The sequence below is a fragment of the Mya arenaria genome, chromosome 5 (assembly GCF_026914265.1).
Source record: "Mya arenaria isolate MELC-2E11 chromosome 5, ASM2691426v1".
Taxonomy (NCBI): domain Eukaryota; kingdom Metazoa; phylum Mollusca; class Bivalvia; order Myida; family Myidae; genus Mya; species Mya arenaria.
The window spans coordinates 31630272-31654945 of NC_069126.1; the positions used below are offsets into that span (position 1 = coordinate 31630272).

General features: G+C 38.0%; 1 protein-coding gene across 1 annotated transcript in view; it reads right to left on the minus strand.

Annotated features, from left to right (window-relative positions):
• Positions 1–249: 249 nt before the first annotated feature.
• The window catches only part of LOC128234757 (hemicentin-2-like), a 28190-nt gene continuing 3765 nt past the window's right edge, over positions 250–24674 (minus strand). The window contains exons 2-13 of the mRNA XM_052949248.1: positions 23996–24038; positions 18332–18649; positions 14016–14348; positions 12652–12966; positions 11372–11683; positions 10433–10705; positions 9619–9930; positions 8113–8379; positions 6779–7090; positions 5273–5539; positions 4058–4341; positions 250–381 (exon numbers count right to left, since the gene is read on the minus strand). Of these exons, the coding sequence (XP_052805208.1) occupies positions 4061–4341; positions 5273–5539; positions 6779–7090; positions 8113–8379; positions 9619–9930; positions 10433–10705; positions 11372–11683; positions 12652–12966; positions 14016–14348; positions 18332–18649; positions 23996–24035 (3030 nt within the window). The 5' untranslated portion in view covers positions 24036–24038 and the 3' untranslated portion in view covers positions 250–381; positions 4058–4060. The remainder of the gene's footprint in view (positions 382–4057; positions 4342–5272; positions 5540–6778; positions 7091–8112; positions 8380–9618; positions 9931–10432; positions 10706–11371; positions 11684–12651; positions 12967–14015; positions 14349–18331; positions 18650–23995; positions 24039–24674) is intronic.

The following is a 24674-nucleotide window of genomic DNA, read 5'->3' on the forward strand; positions in this document are numbered from 1 at the left end:
AATCCATCTTAAATGCCATAGACAGTTATCTACAATACTCACCTTTGTGGGCCAGATTAATGGCTCTTTTCTCTATTCCTACATCGTTTTCAATCACGATATCATACAGTCCGAAGTCGTCTTGATTCACTACCGTTATGTTTATCTCAGTCAGGAATCCATCAGTCTGCACAGTTTTGTTAAAAACAACTACGTATAAACTAGCCGATATAATCGTCGAATTAAACAGTGTAGATTGTGTCGCTGTGTCCCACCCTCTTTTTTCAATGTTGATTTTGGTCCCAGGAGCGTTGGAAACAAATTCAATGGCAATGGTCGTCACTTTACCCAGCTGCGCCGCCTTTTGAATTGTTTGTTGGGTGGTCGTTACAAAAGGGCGTGCTGCAATGTGTGGTACAAGTTATATCTTGATAAAAGAACATAATAAACCATTTTGAATGGTAACGTTCACTTTTGAAGAAGACAATGAGTTAGAAACTGTTTATAAATTAATTTGTTTTGATACAAAATCGAATGCTTTGAAGTCGTACAGTGCCTAGCAGAAACGGTCACCCGCGAAAGGTGACACCAACCTGTATCGAATGCATGAGACAAAATTTAACAAGAAACGCCTTAATCGTTCAATCAAAAAATATAAATTAATCATGTTAAAATAAGCTATCAAAGCCGGAACGTATGGCGACCAAATTTCATGACCATTGTGACTTCTAGAAGATAACAACTTTATATTCGTGTATTGCTCACAGTATTTTGAACAAAATATAGTCTTAATAAAGGCACACGTGGTGGTTCAATTTAACAAATAGTAGCCATTAGGAATCGAACACTAAGGTATTTTACCAAGTGTCATTATTGTTACATTTTCAGTAAGTGTACATTTAATTACTTTTTGATCCTGCGAAGTAATTGTGGACCACGCAAATACATGTATAATTGACAAAAGTAAATAATGTTAATTTGCCAAGGTCATAATAAATAAATCAAGGAAAAGCTATATGGAGCTCTAATATGATACACATGTGGTATACCTGGTATGGTTAGGAACAGGTTTTAAGAAAATGTAATTTTATGTTTTAATCTGCTTTGTGTTTGTCACCATTTCAGAAGAAGAAAGGGAAATAATGAAGCAACACACAAGTAAGAGTTATGGAAAATTCATACCGCAGACCATCGTCGGTACCACGGTAATTTTCTCCGTTACACCTCATATTTACCATGGCAAAATTGACCAACAAAATCGTTTATAAGAATATGAATTAATCAGGGAAGTCAACTCTACTTCCAATTTAATATTCTTCCATAACCCTGTATTGTAAATTGTCTCCGCATGCGAATGGTCTAAGAAGCTGGTTTTAAACTTGTTGTAATCAGGCGGACCAAATTTAATTCAAATTCAAAAAGTATGAGTGTCTGTGCATATGTTAGATTCAGATTTCCGTTAAGGCCACACCAAATTGATATTTCGTTCCGCGGATTTACCGCTCCTATTTTTTTGAAAATGTAAAAAAAACTATTTTTTTTTTTTTTTGTGCGCCCGCACCTCCATTTTGATCGCCAAGCAGATTTTTTTCAGGTAATAATTTATTAAAAGGCTAAAAATAATCAAGTATAATTTTTCTACACTAGTTTTCGTGTTTTTGTAAAGGGAAGTTACCGATGCGTAGTGTTTTATACTGTATATCGATCGGTTTAGCATGGGTTTCAATCATTCGGAACTCCTCGGCCATGTTATCGAAAACAACCTCGGATGTATTTGGACGGTTTGCATACTCAAAAAGTGGTACGTTTAAGTCCGCCGCAAATAGATCGCGTAGTAATCGTATTTAGTAGTTAAACTTTATGACTTATCTCTTGTGAATCTTAATTAGGTTTGCAATAATACACTTCAATGGCAATCAATTTAAACCGAAAGCAATGGATACAACTCTTAAACACTACATTTAATCAATGATATTATTCAAATATTTACGGACTACTTCAACTGATATACTGGCATACATCCAAGGTTGTTTTTGAAAATAATGGCTGAGGAGCTCCGAATGGGGTTTCAATAAATTCAATCAAAATGGCGGCTTCCGGTATAAACAATGTGGCTCGAAGTTTGGGAATTAAATTTATTTTTGACAATAAATATGTTTTGAGCATGCTTGACGTCATTGTTGATCGTCTCATGCACTAAAGGATCATTATTTAAAGCAATCATTATGCAATAAAGCATGTGTATCTGAGACTGGTAGCGATAATATTGCGTAATTAGTGACTCGTTTTGAATGGAAATCGGAATGATCAACTTAGTACTATTTTATTCAAGTCATAATACAAGGGACCAAACTTTTACCTCGTTACGACGATGCTGAAAATAACAGATCAACTTAACTGGAATATGAGTCATTGTTTGGTCCAAATTGATGTCAAGCCCATTTTTGATCAAATTCTGACAAAACAACAGTTTTGAATACATATCTTTTCACAAATAGCGATATAAACACTGGTCTGGATATACCTCAACACAAGTAAGCCTAAGTTTATCACCTTATATTTTGTTTTTATTTGCAGCATAATCCGGGATTGTAATGCACTTGTCAATTGTAAAGACTGCCCCGCCCACCCCTCGCCCTTGTTCTAGGGGTATACCGGGGATAGCAGAGGCAATGGGCTGTGTTTTTACCTTTCAGGTGGCCCCGCAGTGCCTACTGAATGCGGTTTTGTCTTCATATTGAAAATAGTCGAGAATGGGCCTAACATAGGTATTCGGGGTTGCGGGGCCATTTGGCAGGGATTTTACCAGCAGTGTGTCCCTGCAGGTCGGGTATTTTACCCGGGTTTTGAGAGACTGGAAGTCAAAGTCCCCGCTATTCCGGACTTGGGGGGGGGGGGCATATACAATTGGCTGGTGCATAAAAACATCTAAATAACCAAAAAATGTACTCTGAAAAATACCCTTGTTCTTTTTGTTTTAAAAAGCACATGTCATTGCATTTCCTGTGATAACAAAAACAACATTTAGTCTTATGTTATATGGAGTCTGATGTTTGATGATGCCTGTGTAAGTGATAATTTTTTACAAATCCAAAATCAATCCTAAGTTATGTCTAAATACAGTTGCATATTATGTTAAACTGATTCAGGTAGATTTTAATAAGTTGTTTCAAACTTTTTACTAAAAGCAGAGTTATTTATTTTTATGAATGGTTGTCATATTAAAGTACGTTTTAATTAAATAAGAAATTAGATTTATCCATATAATGTTTGTACTAAACACGGATGAATAAATAGTATGAATTCAGACATTTTCCCAATGTCCATTAGAGGTTCAGTTCAAGATGGCATTACAATGGGTTTAAGGGCAATTATTTTGAACAATCTTTCCTATTTATATTGAATATAAGGAAAAATATATTTTTCGCTCTTCGCTCGCTTCGGTTTTTATGAAAACTGACAAAAAGATTTTTTTATTTTTTTTTTCGCTCGCTCGCTCCAATTTGTTTTGGCAAAAATCCGAGGAACTAAGCGTTAATTTGGTGTGGCCTAAGGATTCCTTGCGGAACAATGGAATTTTACTAGCCAACTCGTCCATGGTAAACAACGAAGTATATATATTAGTTTGTGATGCACGGAAACAAACTATTTGAGAGTGAGAGCGGTCTAGTGCTTCTGGAACAACTGTACCTCTTGGAATTTATCTCCCTTTGTACTTGCTTCTTCAAAAAAATGCTACCATAAGTATTACGGGGAAACAAAGCTATAGGGTTGGATATAAAAACACTTGTAATGAATTGAATATTGCAACCGGTTGCTGTATTAGTATTTATCCTTGTTTTATTTACTAATTGCTCATTTCTCAACGCTGCCACATCTAACTTGCTAGGAGGACACGAGGCTACGAGTGCGGTTCTACGGAAACAACATTTTAGGTTCCTACCAATGGATTTACGGATACTAAAGTGAATATATATCATATTAATCTATAACCGTGTTTACAATCGAAATTAATATTATAACGCTGATTTAATACCTTTAACAAAAACGAGAACTCTGGTATACTTATTTAACTTACATTTTACGACAAATAAGACCTGTCCCTGTCCTGCACTGGGGTTTCTGCTAAATTCACACCGTTGTCTACCCTGCATGTGTATATCCCGGTGTGCTCGTACCTCAGGTCACTCAATATCAAGACTGAAGCGCCAGGGAGAGTTCTCAGAATAGTCCTTGATCCCGGCCAAGTCTGTTCCCAAGAGATGTAGGTGTAGGAGTTTGGCATACCACGTGGTTCACATCGTAATTCTGATTGTGTGTTCTCCGTGGCGTTCTGCGCAATAATTGTCACGTCGGGTTTGTCTGAAACATTCAATAAACCATTATGAAGGTTGTATATAGTGCATTGAAGTTCAGACATTGCATTTGCAGTTACGCTATAGTTCAGAGGTTGTGATACTCAGGCGTTATATTAGGTTTCTGTCACTTATGGATTTTCTGAAAGAATCACATCACAGTGTCATAAAATGTGCCCGACCTTTTGTTTCTTATTACACCAAACCAGTGTGCAACACTCGCAATGGATCAACAAGCTAGACGGAACATGAACTGAATAATATACCTTGACTTGTTGTACATTCATATTTCTCGGCATCATATATAGATAAAGACAAAAGTATTCAAACTATATAAATAGTCCAACCGTTCCTGGAGTTCCTCCTAAACCTTTTTGGTGGTACACCGGTAAGTCTATAAGGTTTCTCTCTATAAATATCGACAAAATATAGCACTTATACTGGACAAATACCTTGACGCTATTAAAGTTTTCCTACCCTACTAGTATTCCGTAATTAACAGTACACTAGAAAGTCCGAGACGCGTTATTTTGTAAATCGTGACGATATACATTACCTATACATGGACTACTGGCTTGACGATATTCAAGTAATCCCACCTCTCTCTCTCTCTCTCTCTCTCTCTCTCTCTCTCTCTCTAACAACCCCTCTCTCCACATTAAACCCCCTCTCTAACACCCTCTCTCTCTAACACCCCTCTCTCTCTCTCTATCACCCCTTTCTCTCCCCTTAACCCCCTATCTAACACCTCTTTCTCTTTAACACCCCTCTCTCGCGCCTTAACCCCCTCTCTAACACCTCTCTCTCTCTCTCTCTCTCTCTCTCTCTCTCTCTCTCTCTCTCTCTCTCTCTTACCTCTCTCTCTCCCTCTCTCTCTCTCTCTCTCTCTCTCTCTCTCTCTCTCTCTCTCTCTCTCTCTCTCTTCATGTAGTACTTACACTGGACAACTAGCTGAATCGAACTGGAATTGTCTCCTCCAATCCCGTTATTGGCGGTACACATATACGTCCCGGAGTCATCTCTGCTGACAGCTCCCATGCGGTAATCAAGGCTGTTGTTGCCAGTCCCCTCTAGGAGAAGCGTCTGTCCGTAATCAATGCGAAACCATTTGATTGTAGCAGGTGGTTTGCTGGACACTAGACATCGCAGATGACCAGGCAGAGTTTCCGTTTCCGTTCTAGATAGGACGTTAACTACAGGGGAATCTACAACAGTGTATACTTGCAATACAATCAACACCTAACCCAAAATATCTTCTTCAATACTTTAAAACTGATTAAGTTATATAACAAGGCAAATGAGGATGCGTGTCATCAAAGACTCCATGTCTGGTTTGCTTTTCCTAATCCAGTGTACCACGTTAGTCGAATTACTATTTCTTAATATACAAAAACTTGTGTTGGTGTTGACACACTTTAAATTTGTTTGTTTGTAAATTACAAAAGAGTTTTACACATATAACAGTATGTATAATGTGGTGTTTATAAAGTATTATAAGTATTATAAAGCACCATCAATTATATGAACACTTGAAATTGTAAATATTGTTTAAATTATTCAGGTAAGGAGTAAGTCAAACAACATGTACATGAAAGGACCGTAGAAGGTCTGACAGACTACACATTGGCATATTGAATGGAAAAATGTCTGCAGTTTCATATGCAACGATTGAATTATGTCACTAAAATTCATATATGGAAAGTTGTGAAACTGTCAGTAAATGCATTACACAATAACTAAAACTGAAGTAATTGAAACAAAATAAGAAATATTCACTTCCAACTTATTTCTTATCTGAAATGATGCAATTTGGGCGTATTTAGTACGTTTTTCCAGACATATTGAAATAAGTGATACATTCGGAAGATTTTAGGGGGGGTGGGGCGCTAGTGAATAAGTCGATCTACCAGGTAACAATATCCTTCGAACACACCAAAATACTGAAATAATCCGCCATTTCGTTCGGCATTGAATATGTCCCTCACTTAAAATTCTGCAAATATGGTTTACGTTGGAACCCTCTGCTTATCCTCTTAAAGAAAAACTCCCTGCCTAGGCAATTATAAAAAAACCGGCAACACTTCGGTCACACTTGAAAAGCCGGCTAATATGGTAAATAATTATTTAGCATATCAAATCAAACAACAGCATGTTGATATGGATATAACACTTCAACACTTAAATAGTTCACTGACAAAAATGCATACATTATTACATCTATGCATATACATGGAAGACTCAGTATTAAATTATGTTCACGATTAACTTTTTCCTACTCGTGAATTCAATATGAATTCAATTAATAAATATAAGCAACTCAATGATAAAGATGGGTATCAATGTTATAAATCGGTTAAATAACCTCATAAACCCAAATAAAAGTGCATTGATATACTGTAATTTAAAAGGTAGCCAAATAGAACAGTAAAACACACATGACTCACATTTTAGATCAAGCGCCACCTGATCTTCCACAAAACTACTCCCCGACAGTCCGTTTCCTGCCCTACACTTAATCAAGAGACCATCCATGTCCCTGCTAGGTGTAAACACTAGCACCTGTGACGAGACTTTCCCGCCATACTGACCAACACCCTCCTGGACAGGTTTATCACTGGTGTCTTGTTGTCCATCAAGGTACCATGTGATGCTGGAGGCGGGGTTAGAGGACCCGGTGGTGCAGGTCAATCTCACCGTGTTCACACCGTTGGCAACAATTGCCGGGTTTCCGGTGATCGTGGTGACTAATGCGGGAACTGAAAGACATATGTATAAGTTATCCGCGATCATACTTTGACCACATAATCTGAAAAATATGGGTCACGGTTTAGTCTGCTACTGCAACTACTTCTGCTTCTACTTATAATTGAAGTATCATGAAGATGGATTTTCTGAAAGAATCACATCACAGTGTCATAAAATGTGCCCGACCTTTTGTTTCTTATTACACCAAACCAGTGTGCAACACTCGCAATGGATCAACAAGCTAGACGGAACATGAACTGAATAATATACCTTGACTTGTTGTACATTCATATTTCTCGGCATCATATATAGATAAAGACAAAAGTATTCAAACTATATAAATAGTCCAACCGTTCCTGGAGTTCCTCCTAAACCTTTTTGGTGGTACACCGGTAAGTCTATAAGGTTTCTCTCTATAAATATCGACGAAATATAGCACTTATACTGGACAAATACCTTGACGCTATTAAAGTTTTCCTACCCTACTAGTATTCCGTAATTAACAGTACACTAGAAAGTCCGAGAAGCGTTATTTTGTAAATCGTGACGATATACATTACCTATACATGGACTACTGGCTTGACGATATTCAAGTAATCCCACCTCTCTCTCTCTCTCTCTCTCTCTCTCTCTCTCTCTCTCTCTAACAACCCCTCTCTCCACATTAAACCCCCTCTCTAACACCCTCTCTCTCTAACACCCCTCTCTCTCTCTCTATCACCCCTTTCTCTCCCCTTAACCCCCTATCTAACACCTCTTTCTCTTTAACACCCCTCTCTCGCGCCTTAACCCCCTCTCTAACACCTCTCTCTCTCTCTCTCCTCTCTCTCTCTCTCTAACAACCCCTCTCCCCCTTAACCCCCCCCCCTCTCTCTCTCTCTCTCTCTCTCTCTCTAACCCCCCTTCTCTCTCTCTCTCTCTCTCTCTCTCTCTCTCTCTCTCTCTCTCTCTCTTACCTCTCTCTCTCCCTCTCTCTCTCTCTCTCTCTCTCTCTCTCTCTCTCTCTCTCTCTCTCTCTTCATGTAGTACTTACACTGGACAACTAGCTGAATCGAACTGGAATTGTCTCCTCCAATCCCGTTATTGGCGGTACACATATACGTCCCGGAGTCATCTCTGCTGACAGCTCCCATGCGGTAATCAAGGCTGTTGTTGCCAGTCCCCTCTAGGAGAAGCGTCTGTCCGTAATCAATGCGAAACCATTTGATTGTAGCAGGTGGTTTGCTGGACACTAGACATCGCAGATGACCAGGCAGAGTTTCCGTTTCCGTTCTAGATAGGACGTTAACTACAGGGGAATCTACAACAGTGTATACTTGCAATACAATCAACACCTAACCCAAAATATCTTCTTCAATACTTTAAAACTGATTAAGTTATATAACAAGGCAAATGAGGATGCGTGTCATCAAAGACTCCATGTCTGGTTTGCTTTTCCTAATCCAGTGTACCACGTTAGTCGAATTACTATTTCTTAATATACAAAAACTTGTGTTGGTGTTGACACACTTTAAATTTGTTTGTTTGTAAATTACAAAAGAGTTTTACACATATAACAGTATGTATAATGTGGTGTTTATAAAGTATTATAAGTATTATAAAGCACCATCAATTATATGAACACTTGAAATTGTAAATATTGTTTAAATTATTCAGGTAAGGAGTAAGTCAAACAACATGTACATGAAAGGACCGTAGAAGGTCTGACAGACTACACATTGGCATATTGAATGGAAAAATGTCTGCAGTTTCATATGCAACGATTGAATTATGTCACTAAAATTCATATATGGAAAGTTGTGAAACTGTCAGTAAATGCATTACACAATAACTAAAACTGAAGTAATTGAAACAAAATAAGAAATATTCACTTCCAACTTATTTCTTATCTGAAATGATGCAATTTGGGCGTATTTAGTACGTTTTTCCAGACATATTGAAATAAGTGATACATTCGGAAGATTTTAGGGGGGGTGGGGCGCTAGTGAATAAGTCGATCTACCAGGTAACAATATCCTTCGAACACACCAAAATACTGAAATAATCCGCCATTTCGTTCGGCATTGAATATGTCCCTCACTTAAAATTCTGCAAATATGGTTTACGTTGGAACCCTCTGCTTATCCTCTTAAAGAAAAACTCCCTGCCTAGGCAATTATAAAAAAACCGGCAACACTTCGGTCACACTTGAAAAGCCGGCTAATATGGTAAATAATTATTTAGCATATCAAATCAAACAACAGCATGTTGATATGGATATAACACTTCAACACTTAAATAGTTCACTGACAAAAATGCATACATTATTACATCTATGCATATACATGGAAGACTCAGTATTAAATTATGTTCACGATTAACTTTTTCCTACTCGTGAATTCAATATGAATTCAATTAATAAATATAAGCAACTCAATGATAAAGATGGGTATCAATGTTATAAATCGGTTAAATAACCTCATAAACCCAAATAAAAGTGCATTGATATACTGTAATTTAAAAGGTAGCCAAATAGAACAGTAAAACACACATGACTCACATTTTAGATCAAGCGCCACCTGATCTTCCACAAAACTACTCCCCGACAGTCCGTTTCCTGCCCTACACTTAATCAAGAGACCATCCATGTCCCTGCTAGGTGTAAACACTAGCACCTGTGACGAGACTTTCCCGCCATACTGACCAACACCCTCCTGGACAGGTTTATCACTGGTGTCTTGTTGTCCATCAAGGTACCATGTGATGCTGGAGGCGGGGTTAGAGGACCCGGTGGTGCAGGTCAATCTCACCGTGTTCACACCGTTGGCAACAATTGCCGGGTTTCCGGTGATCGTGGTGACTAATGCGGGAACTGAAAGACATATGTATAAGTTATCCGCGATCATACTTTGACCACATAATCTGAAAAATATGGGTCACGGTTTAGTCTGCTACTGCAACTACTTCTGCTTCTACTTATAATTGAAGTAAAAACAACTATTAGAATAAGACAAATACAGTCTTTTTCTGATTACTCCAATGACATGGTGGAATATTTAACATCTTAGTTTCTCAATACCGGTTTTAATTACAGCTCTTTAAATTTAGTTAGAAATTATTTCCATATACATTGATTACTTCACCAAAACATAACTCATAAGTGCAATGCACGTCCACCGATATTGCATATTCATAATTAAATCATATAGATTTGTGGGTTTCGGCATGGAAAGTAATGACTTCTTTACACTGAGTATTAAGACATTTTTAAACTTTATATTATCTCAACAAGTACTTCAAATTAATATATGTATATCCTAGGTCCATTTTTGGTGGAGTTGATTTCATATTAACAATTCAGAAATAACCGTTACATTTGACTTCAAGGTTGCAGCTGCTTGAAGCAGGAGGTGATATTCCGTTTTGTGCAGTACACGTGAACCGTCCATAGTCTGCCCGGTTGACGGAGGTTATCATGTAATTAAACTTGTTAATTGCTACTGGTCCCTGGCTGTCGGCTATTTGAGTTAAACCGAGAGCCCATGTAAAGGAGGAACTTGGCTTGCTGCTTGCAGTACAAAAAAGGAACACCCGGGAACCTTCTGTGACTGGAGAACTTGTACATGTTGCATTGGTGATTGGATGATCTGAAGACAACGATTATAACATGATTTGATTGTACATAAACAAGTATGTGTTTCGCTGTAGAAACAGAACGGGTATACTGCTGGTAGTAGTGTAATGGAGACCGGGGGTCCCTCTTTAACCGATAGACTAAGACACTGTCCGTTTGTTTGGTGATCTGAAGAAAGCTTCTACAGGTTACGAATTGTTCATAAGAAGGAATTATTATAGGTAAATGCTAAGATAAATTACAATTTAACATCCCAATAAAGAATTTATGTGTTCCTGCAATGGCATTTTAATACCATTCACCTTAGCAGTTTCAATTAGAATACATGTACACATATCAATAAATAGTTTGAAAATTGTAGCGCTTTTTCTATTTTCATTTCGGTCTTGTCCTCATGGCATCCATATACAATCGCCAAGTTATGCTTTAAAACCCATCATTTGAGTCGATCACTCTCTACATCAAATGTCATTCAGATATAATGGTTGAGATAGTAAGTGAACCTCAGTTTAACCCGCAAATTAAATTTGATATCTTACCAACATTATCTTTTAATAACAGCCACCTAAAAATATATGTGTTATATAAAAGCATTAGTAATACTGATACAAATAAGCGATTTACTTCTGTGTACAGCACTGATTAACGCTAAGTTTGAAATGTGTGCGAGTACACTTACATGTAAGAACCAAAGTTTTCTGCTGGCTGTTTGCTGTAGTTCTGCTTGCACTGTTCCTAGCACTGCAGGAGTACACGTCACCATCGTCGTCTCTGGTTGGCTTTATTGTCAGTCTTTGAGTCGTCAAACGACCGTAGTAACTTCCATTTGTATATGTTGGCGTACCCGTGCCAGCGGTAACAATGACATTGTTACGTTGCCATGTTATAACGGCATCAGGGTTTGAAGTACCAGATACGCATGTGAAAGTTTTACTTGAGCCATCAGCGACGGTCGTAAACTCTCCTGTTAGCGTAATAGTGTCTGGAGGAACTGAAGAAGAAAGCCATTGTTTCAATCAATGGAGACTTCTCATCGAGGATAATAGTATATCAACCAGCGGAACCACCCAAGCAATAGTATTTTTTTCTTATAACGTAACAGTTCGGTATTCAAATCGAATCAAAAATTCAAAAACTAACAATCAGTTCTTTAACACTTTAGAACTTTAAGCACAGTTCTAGCACTCACTTCTCAGTTTCATGATTATGTGACACAACACTTGACAATTCATTTCTGGAACTCAGTTAAGAAATTGCGCTATCGATGCAGCATATTAAGAACGAAGAAATTTAAATACCTGAAGTTTATAGATATAATAGAACAACCCCGGTTCGATTCCCGGGCGGACCAGGTCACTTTTGTTGTGATTGGTTAGTTATGAAATCCTTTCTACGACCATTCGCACTGTACCACTGCCCCTGGCAGGTACAGAAGTTGTCAATTCCTTACAGAGGTGAAGGCACCTAGTACTGGTTAACTGCCAAATAGTCTGCCCAGGATAGGTGTGCGCTGGTTGAACTGTCACTCTGGGACCCTTCAATGTGCTCTCACGCCGGGACCCGGAGTATTAACTACTAACACCACCACATATATAACATAATGTTTCAAGATGTGATTCTCTAGAACCGGCCGAAAAACGTTTTTGTGATGTCAGGACTTGAGCTGATAAGCACGGCCAACTTATATCGAAAAATTGTTTACTAGGAGGGATTTTGTAAAACAAATGAAATATCAAATCTTAATTAGGTGATACTAGTGCAGGGTCCATGCGTTGATCACTAGGATACGTTTTGTTTGCTTACAACATCTTCGTCTTTGACCACCGGTCATTACGAAGAAAAATCATATTAGCGAAATTTAAAATGTGCAACCTTCGTTTTCATGTCTTTGTCTAAACTGTATGATATGTGTAGTTCGCAAATTCATTAAATAATCAAACGGAGTTTCTTTTGCCTTACACTGGACAATCAGTCCAACAGAAGCCGTCTGCGGAAAACGCAGAGTCTCGTGGTTAATTGAGCACGTAAGTGTCTTCCAATTGTCTGCCCTGCCAACTGCCCGCGAGTACGTGTCGGATACGGAGAACGTGTTGTTTGCTGTGCTCTCTTCGACTGTCGGGTTGCTGACGGGCTCTGCAGACTCTCCACCCAGTGTCCAGCTGAGACTCACGGTCTGTGGCCGGAAGCCGGACGACGAACATCGTAAAATGTTTACTGAGCTGGAGCTTTCCGTCAGAGTTCCCAAAACTGTTACCTTCGGTGTTGAAGGTTGAACTAAAATATACATGTACCGCGTAAAATAATAAAAAAAAAACATAAGACCATTTCAGTATGCTTCCAATTGTTGTGTTTGCAGTATGAGCGAAAAATGAAAATACAGCTAGTCCGATAGTTTAAACTGAGAATCTTTCACCACACATACAATACTGTTCGAAAGAAACAGACAGTATACATATCTATTTACGGTATGATTTACTCGTAAGGTTTCGATTATAGAACAGGCGTTGAATTTTAGTTTTTGATAACGGCATATTTCTCTTAACTGCCATTTTTTCCAAAACTGCAACAACCTTCGGTAGTTTTATTTTATGATGTATATTCCAAATGGAAATATCCGGCATTTAAATGACTAGTTTATGGGAGCCCCAGCTATGCATTTCCTGTTTAATACACAGAATGCCAAATTTCCTGTGATTTTTTATTGACTAATTATGGCCAATGAGTGTTGTGTTCAAAGATAAGCTTCACTGGGGGTATCAAAGGCCGTATCACAGCAGGGACCAATACACAACCAGTGCAGTGCCCCGGAGTTGGTGTGGAGGGGGTCACTTCCAAGAGGTTTAATTTGGAGCTTTAAGGATAAAAGGGTAATGCACAAAAAATAAATCATAAATAAAATATGGGTTCCTTAACAAGCATTAAGATTTTGCTGAACGACCACAATTAATTCGACATTTTAAATCATAAAGTTTTACTTTACGACGATAAGAACATCATAACCTCGTAGTTTTAAACTAGTTTTATGAAATATTGTATTTTGAGGTCGTGCCTTAACAAAAACCAAAAAAACCCACAAAAACACATTATCAAAATGTCAGTTTTCTTTAATGGAGGCACTAAGATATCATCTGGAAAGACTAAATAAATCGCTTTTGAAAAGCTACAGGTATCTGTGGTGTGAGTGTTATTCGAACATAACATCTGAATATTTAGTAAAGGTCATTCGCGCACATCAAAATTGCAACTAAAACATTAATAGATTATCAAAGCATTTTCTATTAATTTACACCTGTGCTAGCTAATATCAAACTGCCAATACATACGTTTGAGAAACAATTTCACTTTCGTGCTTCTAATGAGCTGTGGCTCTCCGCTGTATGAGGACTGACAAATGTATGTTAAGCCATCATCCAAGCTTGTAGGTGTGAATGTATGAGAACTCGTGATATTGAAGAGATCTGCGTACACTATCACGGGTAGACCAGGTTGCAGGGGTGTTGATGTGACACTCTCACGATACCATTTCACCGTCTGCTGTGGGTACCCTCCCACGGAAATGCATGTTAGCGTCAGCGGTGTGCCCTCTGTACCACTCACTGTTAGCTCGTTCTGTGACCCTATAGTCGTGTTGTAAATGGTTGGAAGAGATGGAGGTACTGAAGTGTAAAAGTTATAATGTAAGTTTAATTATATTTTTAGACAGTAACCCCATTCCTAGACCAGTGTACGTTGTTTTCCAAGTGGTTATACCAATCACAGTTTCATTTCCCTACCCCTTGGATTGTAAAGACGTGTTGTAAATCTTAAAAAAAGCTTGGAAAAATGTAGAAAAAATTCACTTGTTTCCCTCTGCAATATCTGAGTGTTTGTTTATGATTTTGAAACCATCTCAAAACAAATGGGGTAGTATTACAAACAAAGCAAAATTTCAAAATGAGTAGTTATTCAATGTTTTTACGTGTTACGTAATATTACCCTCTGAAAATAAACATAACAGGGCAGAACACTAGTTCGGCTTACACTATTACGGCAAACTATGAAGTTCATGTAACAAAGGACAAATGCAATAGTAATAAATAAACAATAGTTGAGCATGAGTTGGTAAGCATGAATCAAGCAAAATATTACTACGATACATATTAAGTGACACTATTATTCAAAATCAATATATACACATGTATGACAAGCATAAATATTGAATGATAAACCTTTAACTACTTACTAAATAATGCATTTATGGAAAATATTAATTACTCATAACAAGATTGTAACCGTGTGTTAAATAGCTGAAAACGCAAAAAAAAATGAAATGATTGGTAAGTGCTAAAAGATGTACTGTGGTCTACTAATGCCTCATAAAGTAGAAATACCTTGTTTTCTGCACCTTCCTTTTAAATTAAACAGGGCATCCTTCATAAGAACTATTGTTTTCGACATTTATTCATTCTTTTCATGTATATTAAAACAATTGTAACAATTATATAATTAATTATAAATATTTGGGAGTAAGAGTGCATCTTATAATATAGCAAAGAATATTTTTACAAAATAGTTTTTTTTTAATTTTATGTCTGATTTATTAAGTCTCCTTAACATACATGGCAAAATTGTTTTATTCGACAGCTCTTCAGAATTGAATAATGTTATCATTTTCAAAGCACTTGGATTTCTCCAATATAATATCTAAATGCGTCTCTTCCTAAAGCCGTTAAACTGTGCACATGTACACGTTTAAAAGTGGCACTCGTTCTTTATGTCATAAGAATTGCATATCTGGCAAACATGTTCACGCCTGTCTAAAGGTTCCTCCCGTATCTTCCTGTTTTAATTCTCAGTCCGTGAGTTGAAGTTCGCCTATATCAACACATCTTATAAATTTCAAATAGTGTTCATACTCAAGATCGTTTCTAAATATTGGTGTAACAGTGAAAGTACGATAGTATTTGCATTGTCTCTTAGCCATTCTAAAAAAATATCAATAATAGTTTGTTTAAATTGCAGCATAACGTGCGCACTATCAAATTGATGAGGATCATACCACACAAATGCGGATTCATACCTACACAGAATGTCTCTAGATTTAGATACCAAGTCAAATTTAACATTATTACAATCTTGTAACAAAACAATTATGTATATCAGGTATGACACAATTTTCATACTTTATATTTTACAATTCTCCAAGCCTGCTAATATTAAATGGATACAAAACTTACCGTAAACAGCTACATTGCTACATGTCAATTTAACACCTAATATTCGTTTACCAATATTTTAATTTCATTCGTTCAAGTTTCTTCGATGTATATCGACCCCAAATTTTGCATACATAGTACAAATGAATAAATAAGCTAATATCAAAATATCATTTAAGGACTAAAATATATGTATTTTACATGCATTTTGTTTTGTTTATTTTAATCGGTAAAGGTACTTTTCTTCTCATGGTATAAAGTTAGTCGAGGGTGTACAACGCAAGTAAACAATTTCGCAAAACGTCTTAAAAGAGTAACGCCGAAATCAATTACGTCATCCTCCTTCTCTTTTTAAAATATTGAAACAATTATGCCATCCATCCATTCATTAGTAAAGGTCTGCTATAAGGTTATTAATACTGATAAAAGAAAATTATATACTGTGCCTTTATAGACTTTCGTAAAGCGTTCGATGTTGTGTCTAGAAATGGTATATGGTACAAATTGTTACAATATGGTGCATCAACCAAACTTGTATCGATGCTCAGAAAAATATATGAATCAGTGAAATCATGTGTACGTGTTAGATCACAATATAGTGACTATTTTGATAGCAATATGGGTGTTAAGCAAGGTGAGCCTCTTTCACCGTTGTTATTTCTGTTTTTTATAAATGATATGGAAGATAGTTTAAGTCGAGATTGTATTGATACAGTCACTATTGACGAAATTCGTATATTTATGCTGTTATTTGCAGACGATACTGTCTTATTTTCATATACTGAGCAAGGTTTGCAGCTCTTACTGAATAAATTACATGTATATTGTAATACATGGGGTATAACTGTTAACATAGATAAAAGCTTTGTAATGGTATGTCAAAAAGGAAACAGAACTGAGAATGTTAATTTGATGTATGACGGGCATAAACTTGATGTTGTTAAAAAATTCACATACTTAGGTGTTGCAATATCGCAAAATGGTACATATTTGCAATCACAAAAACAGTTGTCAGAACAAGCACTGCGTGCTTTGTATTCTTTAAATCGATTGTTCGATGTTATATCTTTAGATATACGTGATAAATTAAAGTTATTTGATGCTATGATAAGCCCCATACTGAATTATGGTTGTGAAGTATGGGGTTTCCATAGAGCTCAGGATATCGAGAGAGTTCAATTAAAATTCTTGAAACAAATTCAAAGTGTTAGACAGCAGACTTGTAATGCTGCAGTATATGGTGAATTGGCAAGATTCCCATTATCATTGTTTAGAAAAATTAGAATAATTAGATTTTGGTATAAAATAAAACGTTATCCTGGGTCTCTTTTATATAAAGTTTATAGTATGAAAAATAACAATGGTATGTATATAAATACATGGACACTAAAAGTGAAGGAACTGCTCGATGAGCTAGGATTTACTTTTATGTTTGATTGTGAAAATGTTACACGACTGCAATTAGAGGCTGTTGTAAGACGGTTGTATGATAATTATTTGCAACAATGGTATACGAGTGTTAGAAACTCAGATAAATTACAATCTTATGTTGGTTTTAAACACGATTTTGTCATTGAAAAATACTTGTCTTGTATAAATAATAACAAATTACGGATATGTTTAACTAGATTTAGATGTTCAGCACACTGTCTTAATATTGAAGAAGGGAGATATAGGAATATTAATCGTGAAGATAGAAAATGTGTACATTGCAATATGAATGTTGTTGAAAATGAGTATCATTTTCTTTTGATATGCCCAAAGTATAGAGACCTTCGTGTCAAATATTTACCAAGATATTATTGCCAATGGCCAAACATGACCAAATTTAATACTTTGTTAAGTACTGACAATGTTAAGCTGTTAAATAACATAGCAACATATATATCGTTTGCTACAGATAGAAGAAATGCTTAATTGTATAAATGCTATTATACCATGATATTATAAAACATACTTTTCTCTTTTGATGTTATACTGATATCATTAAATGCCATCTTGTGTATATGTTTTTGGCAATGTTCAATTTGAATAATGCTAATAAAATTTTGACTTGACTTTGACTTGGCTATGCAGCATGAAGTTAAACATGTCAACTATTTGTCCGATTAAAATGTCGCCTGCTTCTTTGAAATATTTGTTAATTGAAGTGTAATGGTCTTCTTCAGTGTTCTTAATGCACGTTTGATCGCTTCATTTTAAATGTCAATATCAAATATCATGGCCAACCGGTTCCATGTATTGCGCCGCAGCATTATGGCCATTAAATCCGTTGTTATACATTACACTTTTTTATGGTTTAAGAGAGCATATGAAGACGTTTTGAATATAGTTTGATAGTTAATCACTTATCATTATTACTGTTTTGAAATATTAGTCGCATTTCTTAAACGTGTCTAACTTCCGCAAAAAGTTTAACATACATAAACGTACTCCATACGCACCCCTAACCATGAGTTCTACAGTCGATACACGCTCAAATGCATCGGAACATGAGTAGTTTCCTTCATCCGTCCTTATTACAGCGCTGAAGTTAAGGTCCGTATTGTTATCCGCCCAGGTCATCCGGCGGAGTTTGTCCTCACCCAAGGCGGAATTGAACACGGGTAATTTCTGGTAGTTGTAGATTGTAGGCCGGCCTTTAACAAATGGTGGTCCTGTCCATTCTGGATAATCGTGCAGAGCGGTCGTGCATGATAGGATTGCAGGGGATTTGTTCTCAACTGTTATTCCACCAACTACGATACAAAACTGGAGAGCACCTAGAACGAAATGAAATGAAAGAAACAATAGGTCTTTTTTTGTTTTGTTTTAAAATCATTTTAAACAGCATCAGATGGAATGTTATTTTAAAAGCGCTCCTTATCTAATGCAGACGTAACGTCAGTTTGCAAATCATGTCATTCATAAGTTATATTGTCCCTGCTGTTTGCGCACTGGCGTTTAATTTGGAGGGCAAATCGGTCGAACATGTCAAGTTAAGGTGTTAGTTTCAAAAATAAGCAAGTTTTACGATTCTTTATTGGCCGTTGAGTATGTGATTCACTGACGTTGTTTCTGTTAATTTATTGAGTACTCTGCACGCAATTTTGAACAGACAATTATCTGATAACTTGATATAGTCAAACACTCTGCGTCCTAAAACAAAGCAACGGCCACTAACATTCCGCTGTTAGGAGAATTGAGACCATTTAAGAACCATATTAATGGAAGTTAGTCCCTTTAGGCGTCAAAGTAGGGAGAAGGAAAGGCCTCTAACACGATTTGTAATAGGGGCGAAGGTCAATTTAACGTACAACTGTAAGACCCCAATGCAACTGATACTCTCATATTGCACTCAAAGGAAAGATACAATTTAATAAAAGCGCATATTTTAAGGAATTAAACGGTCTATCACACACCACAGTACAAAGCGTAGTCACTCATAATTCGCTGAAGCGATGTCCACTAACGCACCACATTAAATGAAGCGATGACCATAACGCACCACATTAAAGAAGCGATGACAATAACGCACCACATTAAATGAAGCGATGACCATAACGCACCACATTAAAGAAGCGATGACAATAACGCACCACATCAAATGAAGCGATGACCATAACGCACCACATTTAAGAAGCGATGGCAACTAACGCAAAACATTAAATGGGCGATGACCATAACGCACCCCATTAAAGAAGCGATGGCAATTAACGCACCACATTAAATGAAGCGATGACCAAAGCGCACCACATTAAAGAAGCGATGGCCACTAACGCGCCACATTAAATGAAGAGATGACCCTAACGCAACACATTAAAGAAGCGATGACCATAACGCATCACATTAAATGAATCGATGACCATCACGCACCACATTAAAGAAGCGATGACCATCACGCTCCACATCAAATGAAGCGATGACCATAACGCAACACATTAAAGAAGCGATGGCAACTAACGTACCACATAAAATGAAGCGATGACCATAACGCACCACATTAAAGAAGCGATGGTAACTAACGTACCACATAAAATGAAGCGATGACCATAACGCACTACATTAAATGAAACGATGGTCACTAGTGCACCACATTAAATAAAGCGATGACCATAACGCACCACATTAAACGAAGCAATGGCCACGAAACCGCCACTGCAACAGAAGCAACGTCTATTTTCAGTATAACTCAGGAAAGCAAAGGCTATTAGCACTCTACTATGAGGGAGGAGGCGACCGCCAACACACCACTTGAGGAAAGCAAATGCTATTGACACACCGCTGTAAGAGAAGTAAATGCCGCTAGTACGCCACTTGAAGGAAAGCATAGGACACTAACACTCAAATGTAAAAGAAGCAAAAACCGCTTACACTTCACTGTTGGGAATGCAACGGTCACTAACACTTTACCGTGTGGAACTCAAAGGCCACTAACACTTCATCGTTAGCAATGCAAAGGCCCATAACACTCCACTGTTAGAAATACAGAAAACGAAAAGGCCACTAACACTCCACGGTTGGAAACGCAAAGGCCACTAAAACTCACCGTTGGAATTGCAAAGGTCACGTACACTTCACTGTAAGAAACGCAAAGGTCACTAACACTCCACCGTTAGAAATGCAAAGGCCCATAACACTCCACCGTTGGAAACGCAAAGGCCACTAACACTCCACCGTTAGAAACGCAAAGGCCACTTAAACTTCACCGTTGGAAACGCAAAGGTCACTTACACTCCACTGTAAGGAACGCAAAGGCCACTAACACTCCGCTGTAATGGACGCAAAGGCTACTAACACTCCACTGTAAGAAACGCAAAGGCCACTAACACTCCGCTGTAAGGGACGCAAAGGCCACTAACACTCCACTGTAAGGATCGCAAAGGCCACTTACACTCTTCTGTAAGGAACGCAAAGGCCACTAACACTCCACTGTAAGAAACGCAATGGCCACTAACACTCCACTGTAAAAAACGCAAGGGCCACTGACACTCCACCGTAAGGAACGCAAAGGCCACTTACACTGAATTGTTAGTAGCGCTAAGGCCACTTACACTGAATTGTAAGGAACGCAAAGGCCACTTACACTGAATTGTTAGTAGCGCTAAGGCCACTTACACTGAATTGTAAGGAACGCAAAGGCCACTTACACTGAATTGTTAGGAATGCAAAGGCCACTAACACTGAATTGTAAGGAACGCAAAGGCCACTAACACTTCATCGGTAGAAAAGCAATAGCCACTAAAACTCCATTGTAAGGGACGCAAAGGCCACTAACACTCCACTGTTAGGGACGCAAAGGCCACTAACACTCCACTCTAAGGGACGCAAAGGACACTAACACTCCATTGTTAGGAACGCAAAGGCCACTAACACTGAATTGTATGGAACGCAAAGGCCACTAACACTGAATTGTATAGAACGCAAAGGCCACTTACACTTACTGAAAGGAATGCAAAGGCCACTAACGTTCCACTGTAAGAATCGCAAAGGCCACTTACACTGAATTATAAGGAAAGCAAAGGCCACTAACACTGAATTGTAAGGAACGCAAAGGCCACTAACACTCCACTCTAAGGAACGCAAAGGCCACTAACACTCCACTCTAAGGAACGCAAAGGCCACTTACACTCCACTGTAATGGACGCAAAGGCCACTTATACCCCACTGTAAGAAACGCAATGCCCAATAACACTACGCTGTAAGAAACGCAAAGACCACTAACACTCCGCTGTAAAGAACGTAAAGGCAACTATCACTCCACTGTAATAAACGCAAAGGCCACTAACACTACGCTGTAAGAAACGCAAAGGCCACTTACACTCCACCGTAAGAAACGCAAAGGCCACTAACACTGAATTGTTAGAAGTGCAAAGGCCACTTACACTGAATTGTAAGGAACGCAAAGGCCACTTAAAATGAATTGTAAGGCACGCAAATGACACTAACACTTAATGTAAGGAATGCAAAGGAACGCAAAGGCCACTAACACTGAATTGTTAGAAACGCAAAGGCCACTTACACTGAATTGTAAGGAAAGCAAAGGCCACTAACACTGAATTGTAAGGAGCGCAAAGACCACTTGTAAGGCACGCAAATGCCACGAACACTTACTGTAAGGAATGCAAAGGAACGCAAAGGCCACTAACACTGAATTGTAAGGCACGCAAAGGCCACTGACACTGAATTGTAAGGAACGCAAAGGCCACTTACACTGAATTGTAAGGAACGCAAAGGCCCCTAGCACTGAATTTTAAGGAACGCAAAGGCCACTAACACTGAATTGTTAGAAGCGCTAAAGCCACTTACACTGAAATGTAAGGAATGCAAATGCCACTTACACTTACTGTAAGGAATGCAAAGGAACACAAAGGCCACTAACACTCAACTGTAAGGCACGCAAAGACCACTAACACTGAATTGTTAGAAGCGCTAAGGCCACTTACACTGAATTGTTAGGAATGCAAAGGCCACTAACACTGAATTGTAAGGAACGCAAAGACCACTAACACTGAATTGTAAGGAAAGCAAAGGCCACTAACACTCCATTGTAAGGGACGCAAAGGCCACTAACACTCCTCTGTTAGGGACGCAAAGGCCACTAACACTCCACTCTAAGGGACACTAACACTGAATTGTATGGAACGCAAAGGCCACTAACACTGAATTGTATGGAACGCAAAGACCGCTAACACTGAATTGAAAGGAACGCAAAGGCCACTTACACTTACTGTAAGGAATGCAAAGGCCACTAACGTTCCACTGTAAGAAACGCAAAGGCCACTAACACTCCACTGTAAGGAAAGCATTGGCCACATACACTGAATTGTAAGGAACGCAAAGGCCACTAACACTTCACTCTAACGAACCCAAAGGCCACTAACACTCCACAGTAAGAAACGCAAAGGCCACTAACACTCCACTGTAAGAAACGCAAAGGCCACTAACACTCCACTGTAAGAAACGCAAAGGCCACTAACACTCCACTGTAAGAAACCCAAAGGCCACTAACACTCTACTGTAAGAAACGCAAAGGCCACATACATTCCACTGTAATAAACGCAAAGGCCACGAACACTCCACTGTAAGCAACGCAAAGACCACGTACACTACAATGTAATGCCTCTTGTGTATTCAAAAATAATTTTCAGAGATTTGACCTGGTAACATAGTTTTTGACTCACTTTTGCAAGCTATTAGACTTAACCAAGGAGAACTTTCTGAACAAGTTTAAACATAATATACCAATTCCTACCAAGATATGCTTCTCCCTTTTTGGCCCAATGTTATTCACCTTAACAAGAGGTACAAGTTTGTCAACGAGAACATTCTGGCCAAGTTTAAACATTATCTGACCAATTCTACCAAGGTATGGTTCATTACAGAACAAATAGAACGGACAGACGGACGGACGGAAGGACAGACGGTCGGACAAACAACGCCAGAACAATATCCCCATCCCCTACGGTTAGGCAGGGGATAATTAAAGTGAACATGCCCCTTCAAGGGATGAAAACAAATAGCGACTAATACACCACCGTACGGGAAACTTCGGTCACTAAAGCACTCTTGTAAGTGAAGCGATTGTTATAAATATTCCTCCGAAACGTAAGCAAAGGCCATTAACACTCCACAGTAAGTGGGGCAAAAGCCACTACCACTCCACTGTTATGAAAACAACGGCCACAGAGCTCGAGTGTTTAGGAAGCAATGTTCACTAAGAAATCATTGTAAGGTAAGACGAAGGCCAATAACACTACACTTTAATATGAACAATAGCCATAATAAATTGGCAATTATTGGAACAAAGTCCACAGAAACAATACTGTTACGAAAGCAACGGTCACTTACACTTGTATGTATTAGCGAGGTTCACTAACACTAAGGAATGCGAAGTCCCATAACGCACCCGTGCAAAAAAAGAGACGGCCACTTATACTCGATTGTAAGGTAACGGGTAGTAACGCAAAAGTGTAAGTAACGTGAAGGCCATTTACGCGCTACTTTTGGAAAACACAAGCACTAACACACTGATGTAAGGGAATATAAAGCAAAGAAGGCCATACATGTTGAAACATTTCTGGTAATATATGATAATAATAATATTAATACTAAATGATAATTCATACCTGCTACGCAGATCAATTGCGAACATTTCTTAGCATTCATGGCCTGAAATAAAGAACAGATCAAATGTAAGCTTTTCATTTTAACATGTGTTCGTATATACTTTTTTCCAACTTATATCGGTAAGGCCGCATCAAATTGATATCATGGTACTTCCGTTGACTTGAAAAAATACACCTTTGTCTGTCAGCACTGCAACAACATGGTGAGGAATCACGTGACTTCAACGGGGTTTACACGTGGGTCACAACGGGTCAAAACCGATGTTAACAAACAAGAAATCGAAGCGCGAGGCGCTGAAAGACTATCTGCGGGCAAATATGTGAGAGTTGCAAATTTTATTTGAACTATTGGAATGGGGTGAAGGGCACATAGATAAAAGGAAAAAGTGTGCCGAAGGCAAAGAGCGCTTGTGCCAACACTGGGCGAGGAAACAAACATATCTATATCTATTTTTTGGCGTCTTGCGTCATTTTGTTTAGGTAAATGTCACTTCAATTGTCGTAATCCCCCATCCCCATGTATTTAAAGTTACAATGCAAAGTCCTTTCAATCGTTTCTAAATGTTTTTCGTTGCTTTGATTTAATTTTACACGATAGGAAAATACAATACATCAAATAAAGGATTCCCTTTAATGAACATACACGTTTTGTTTAAGGAAAATCATTTTTTACAAACAA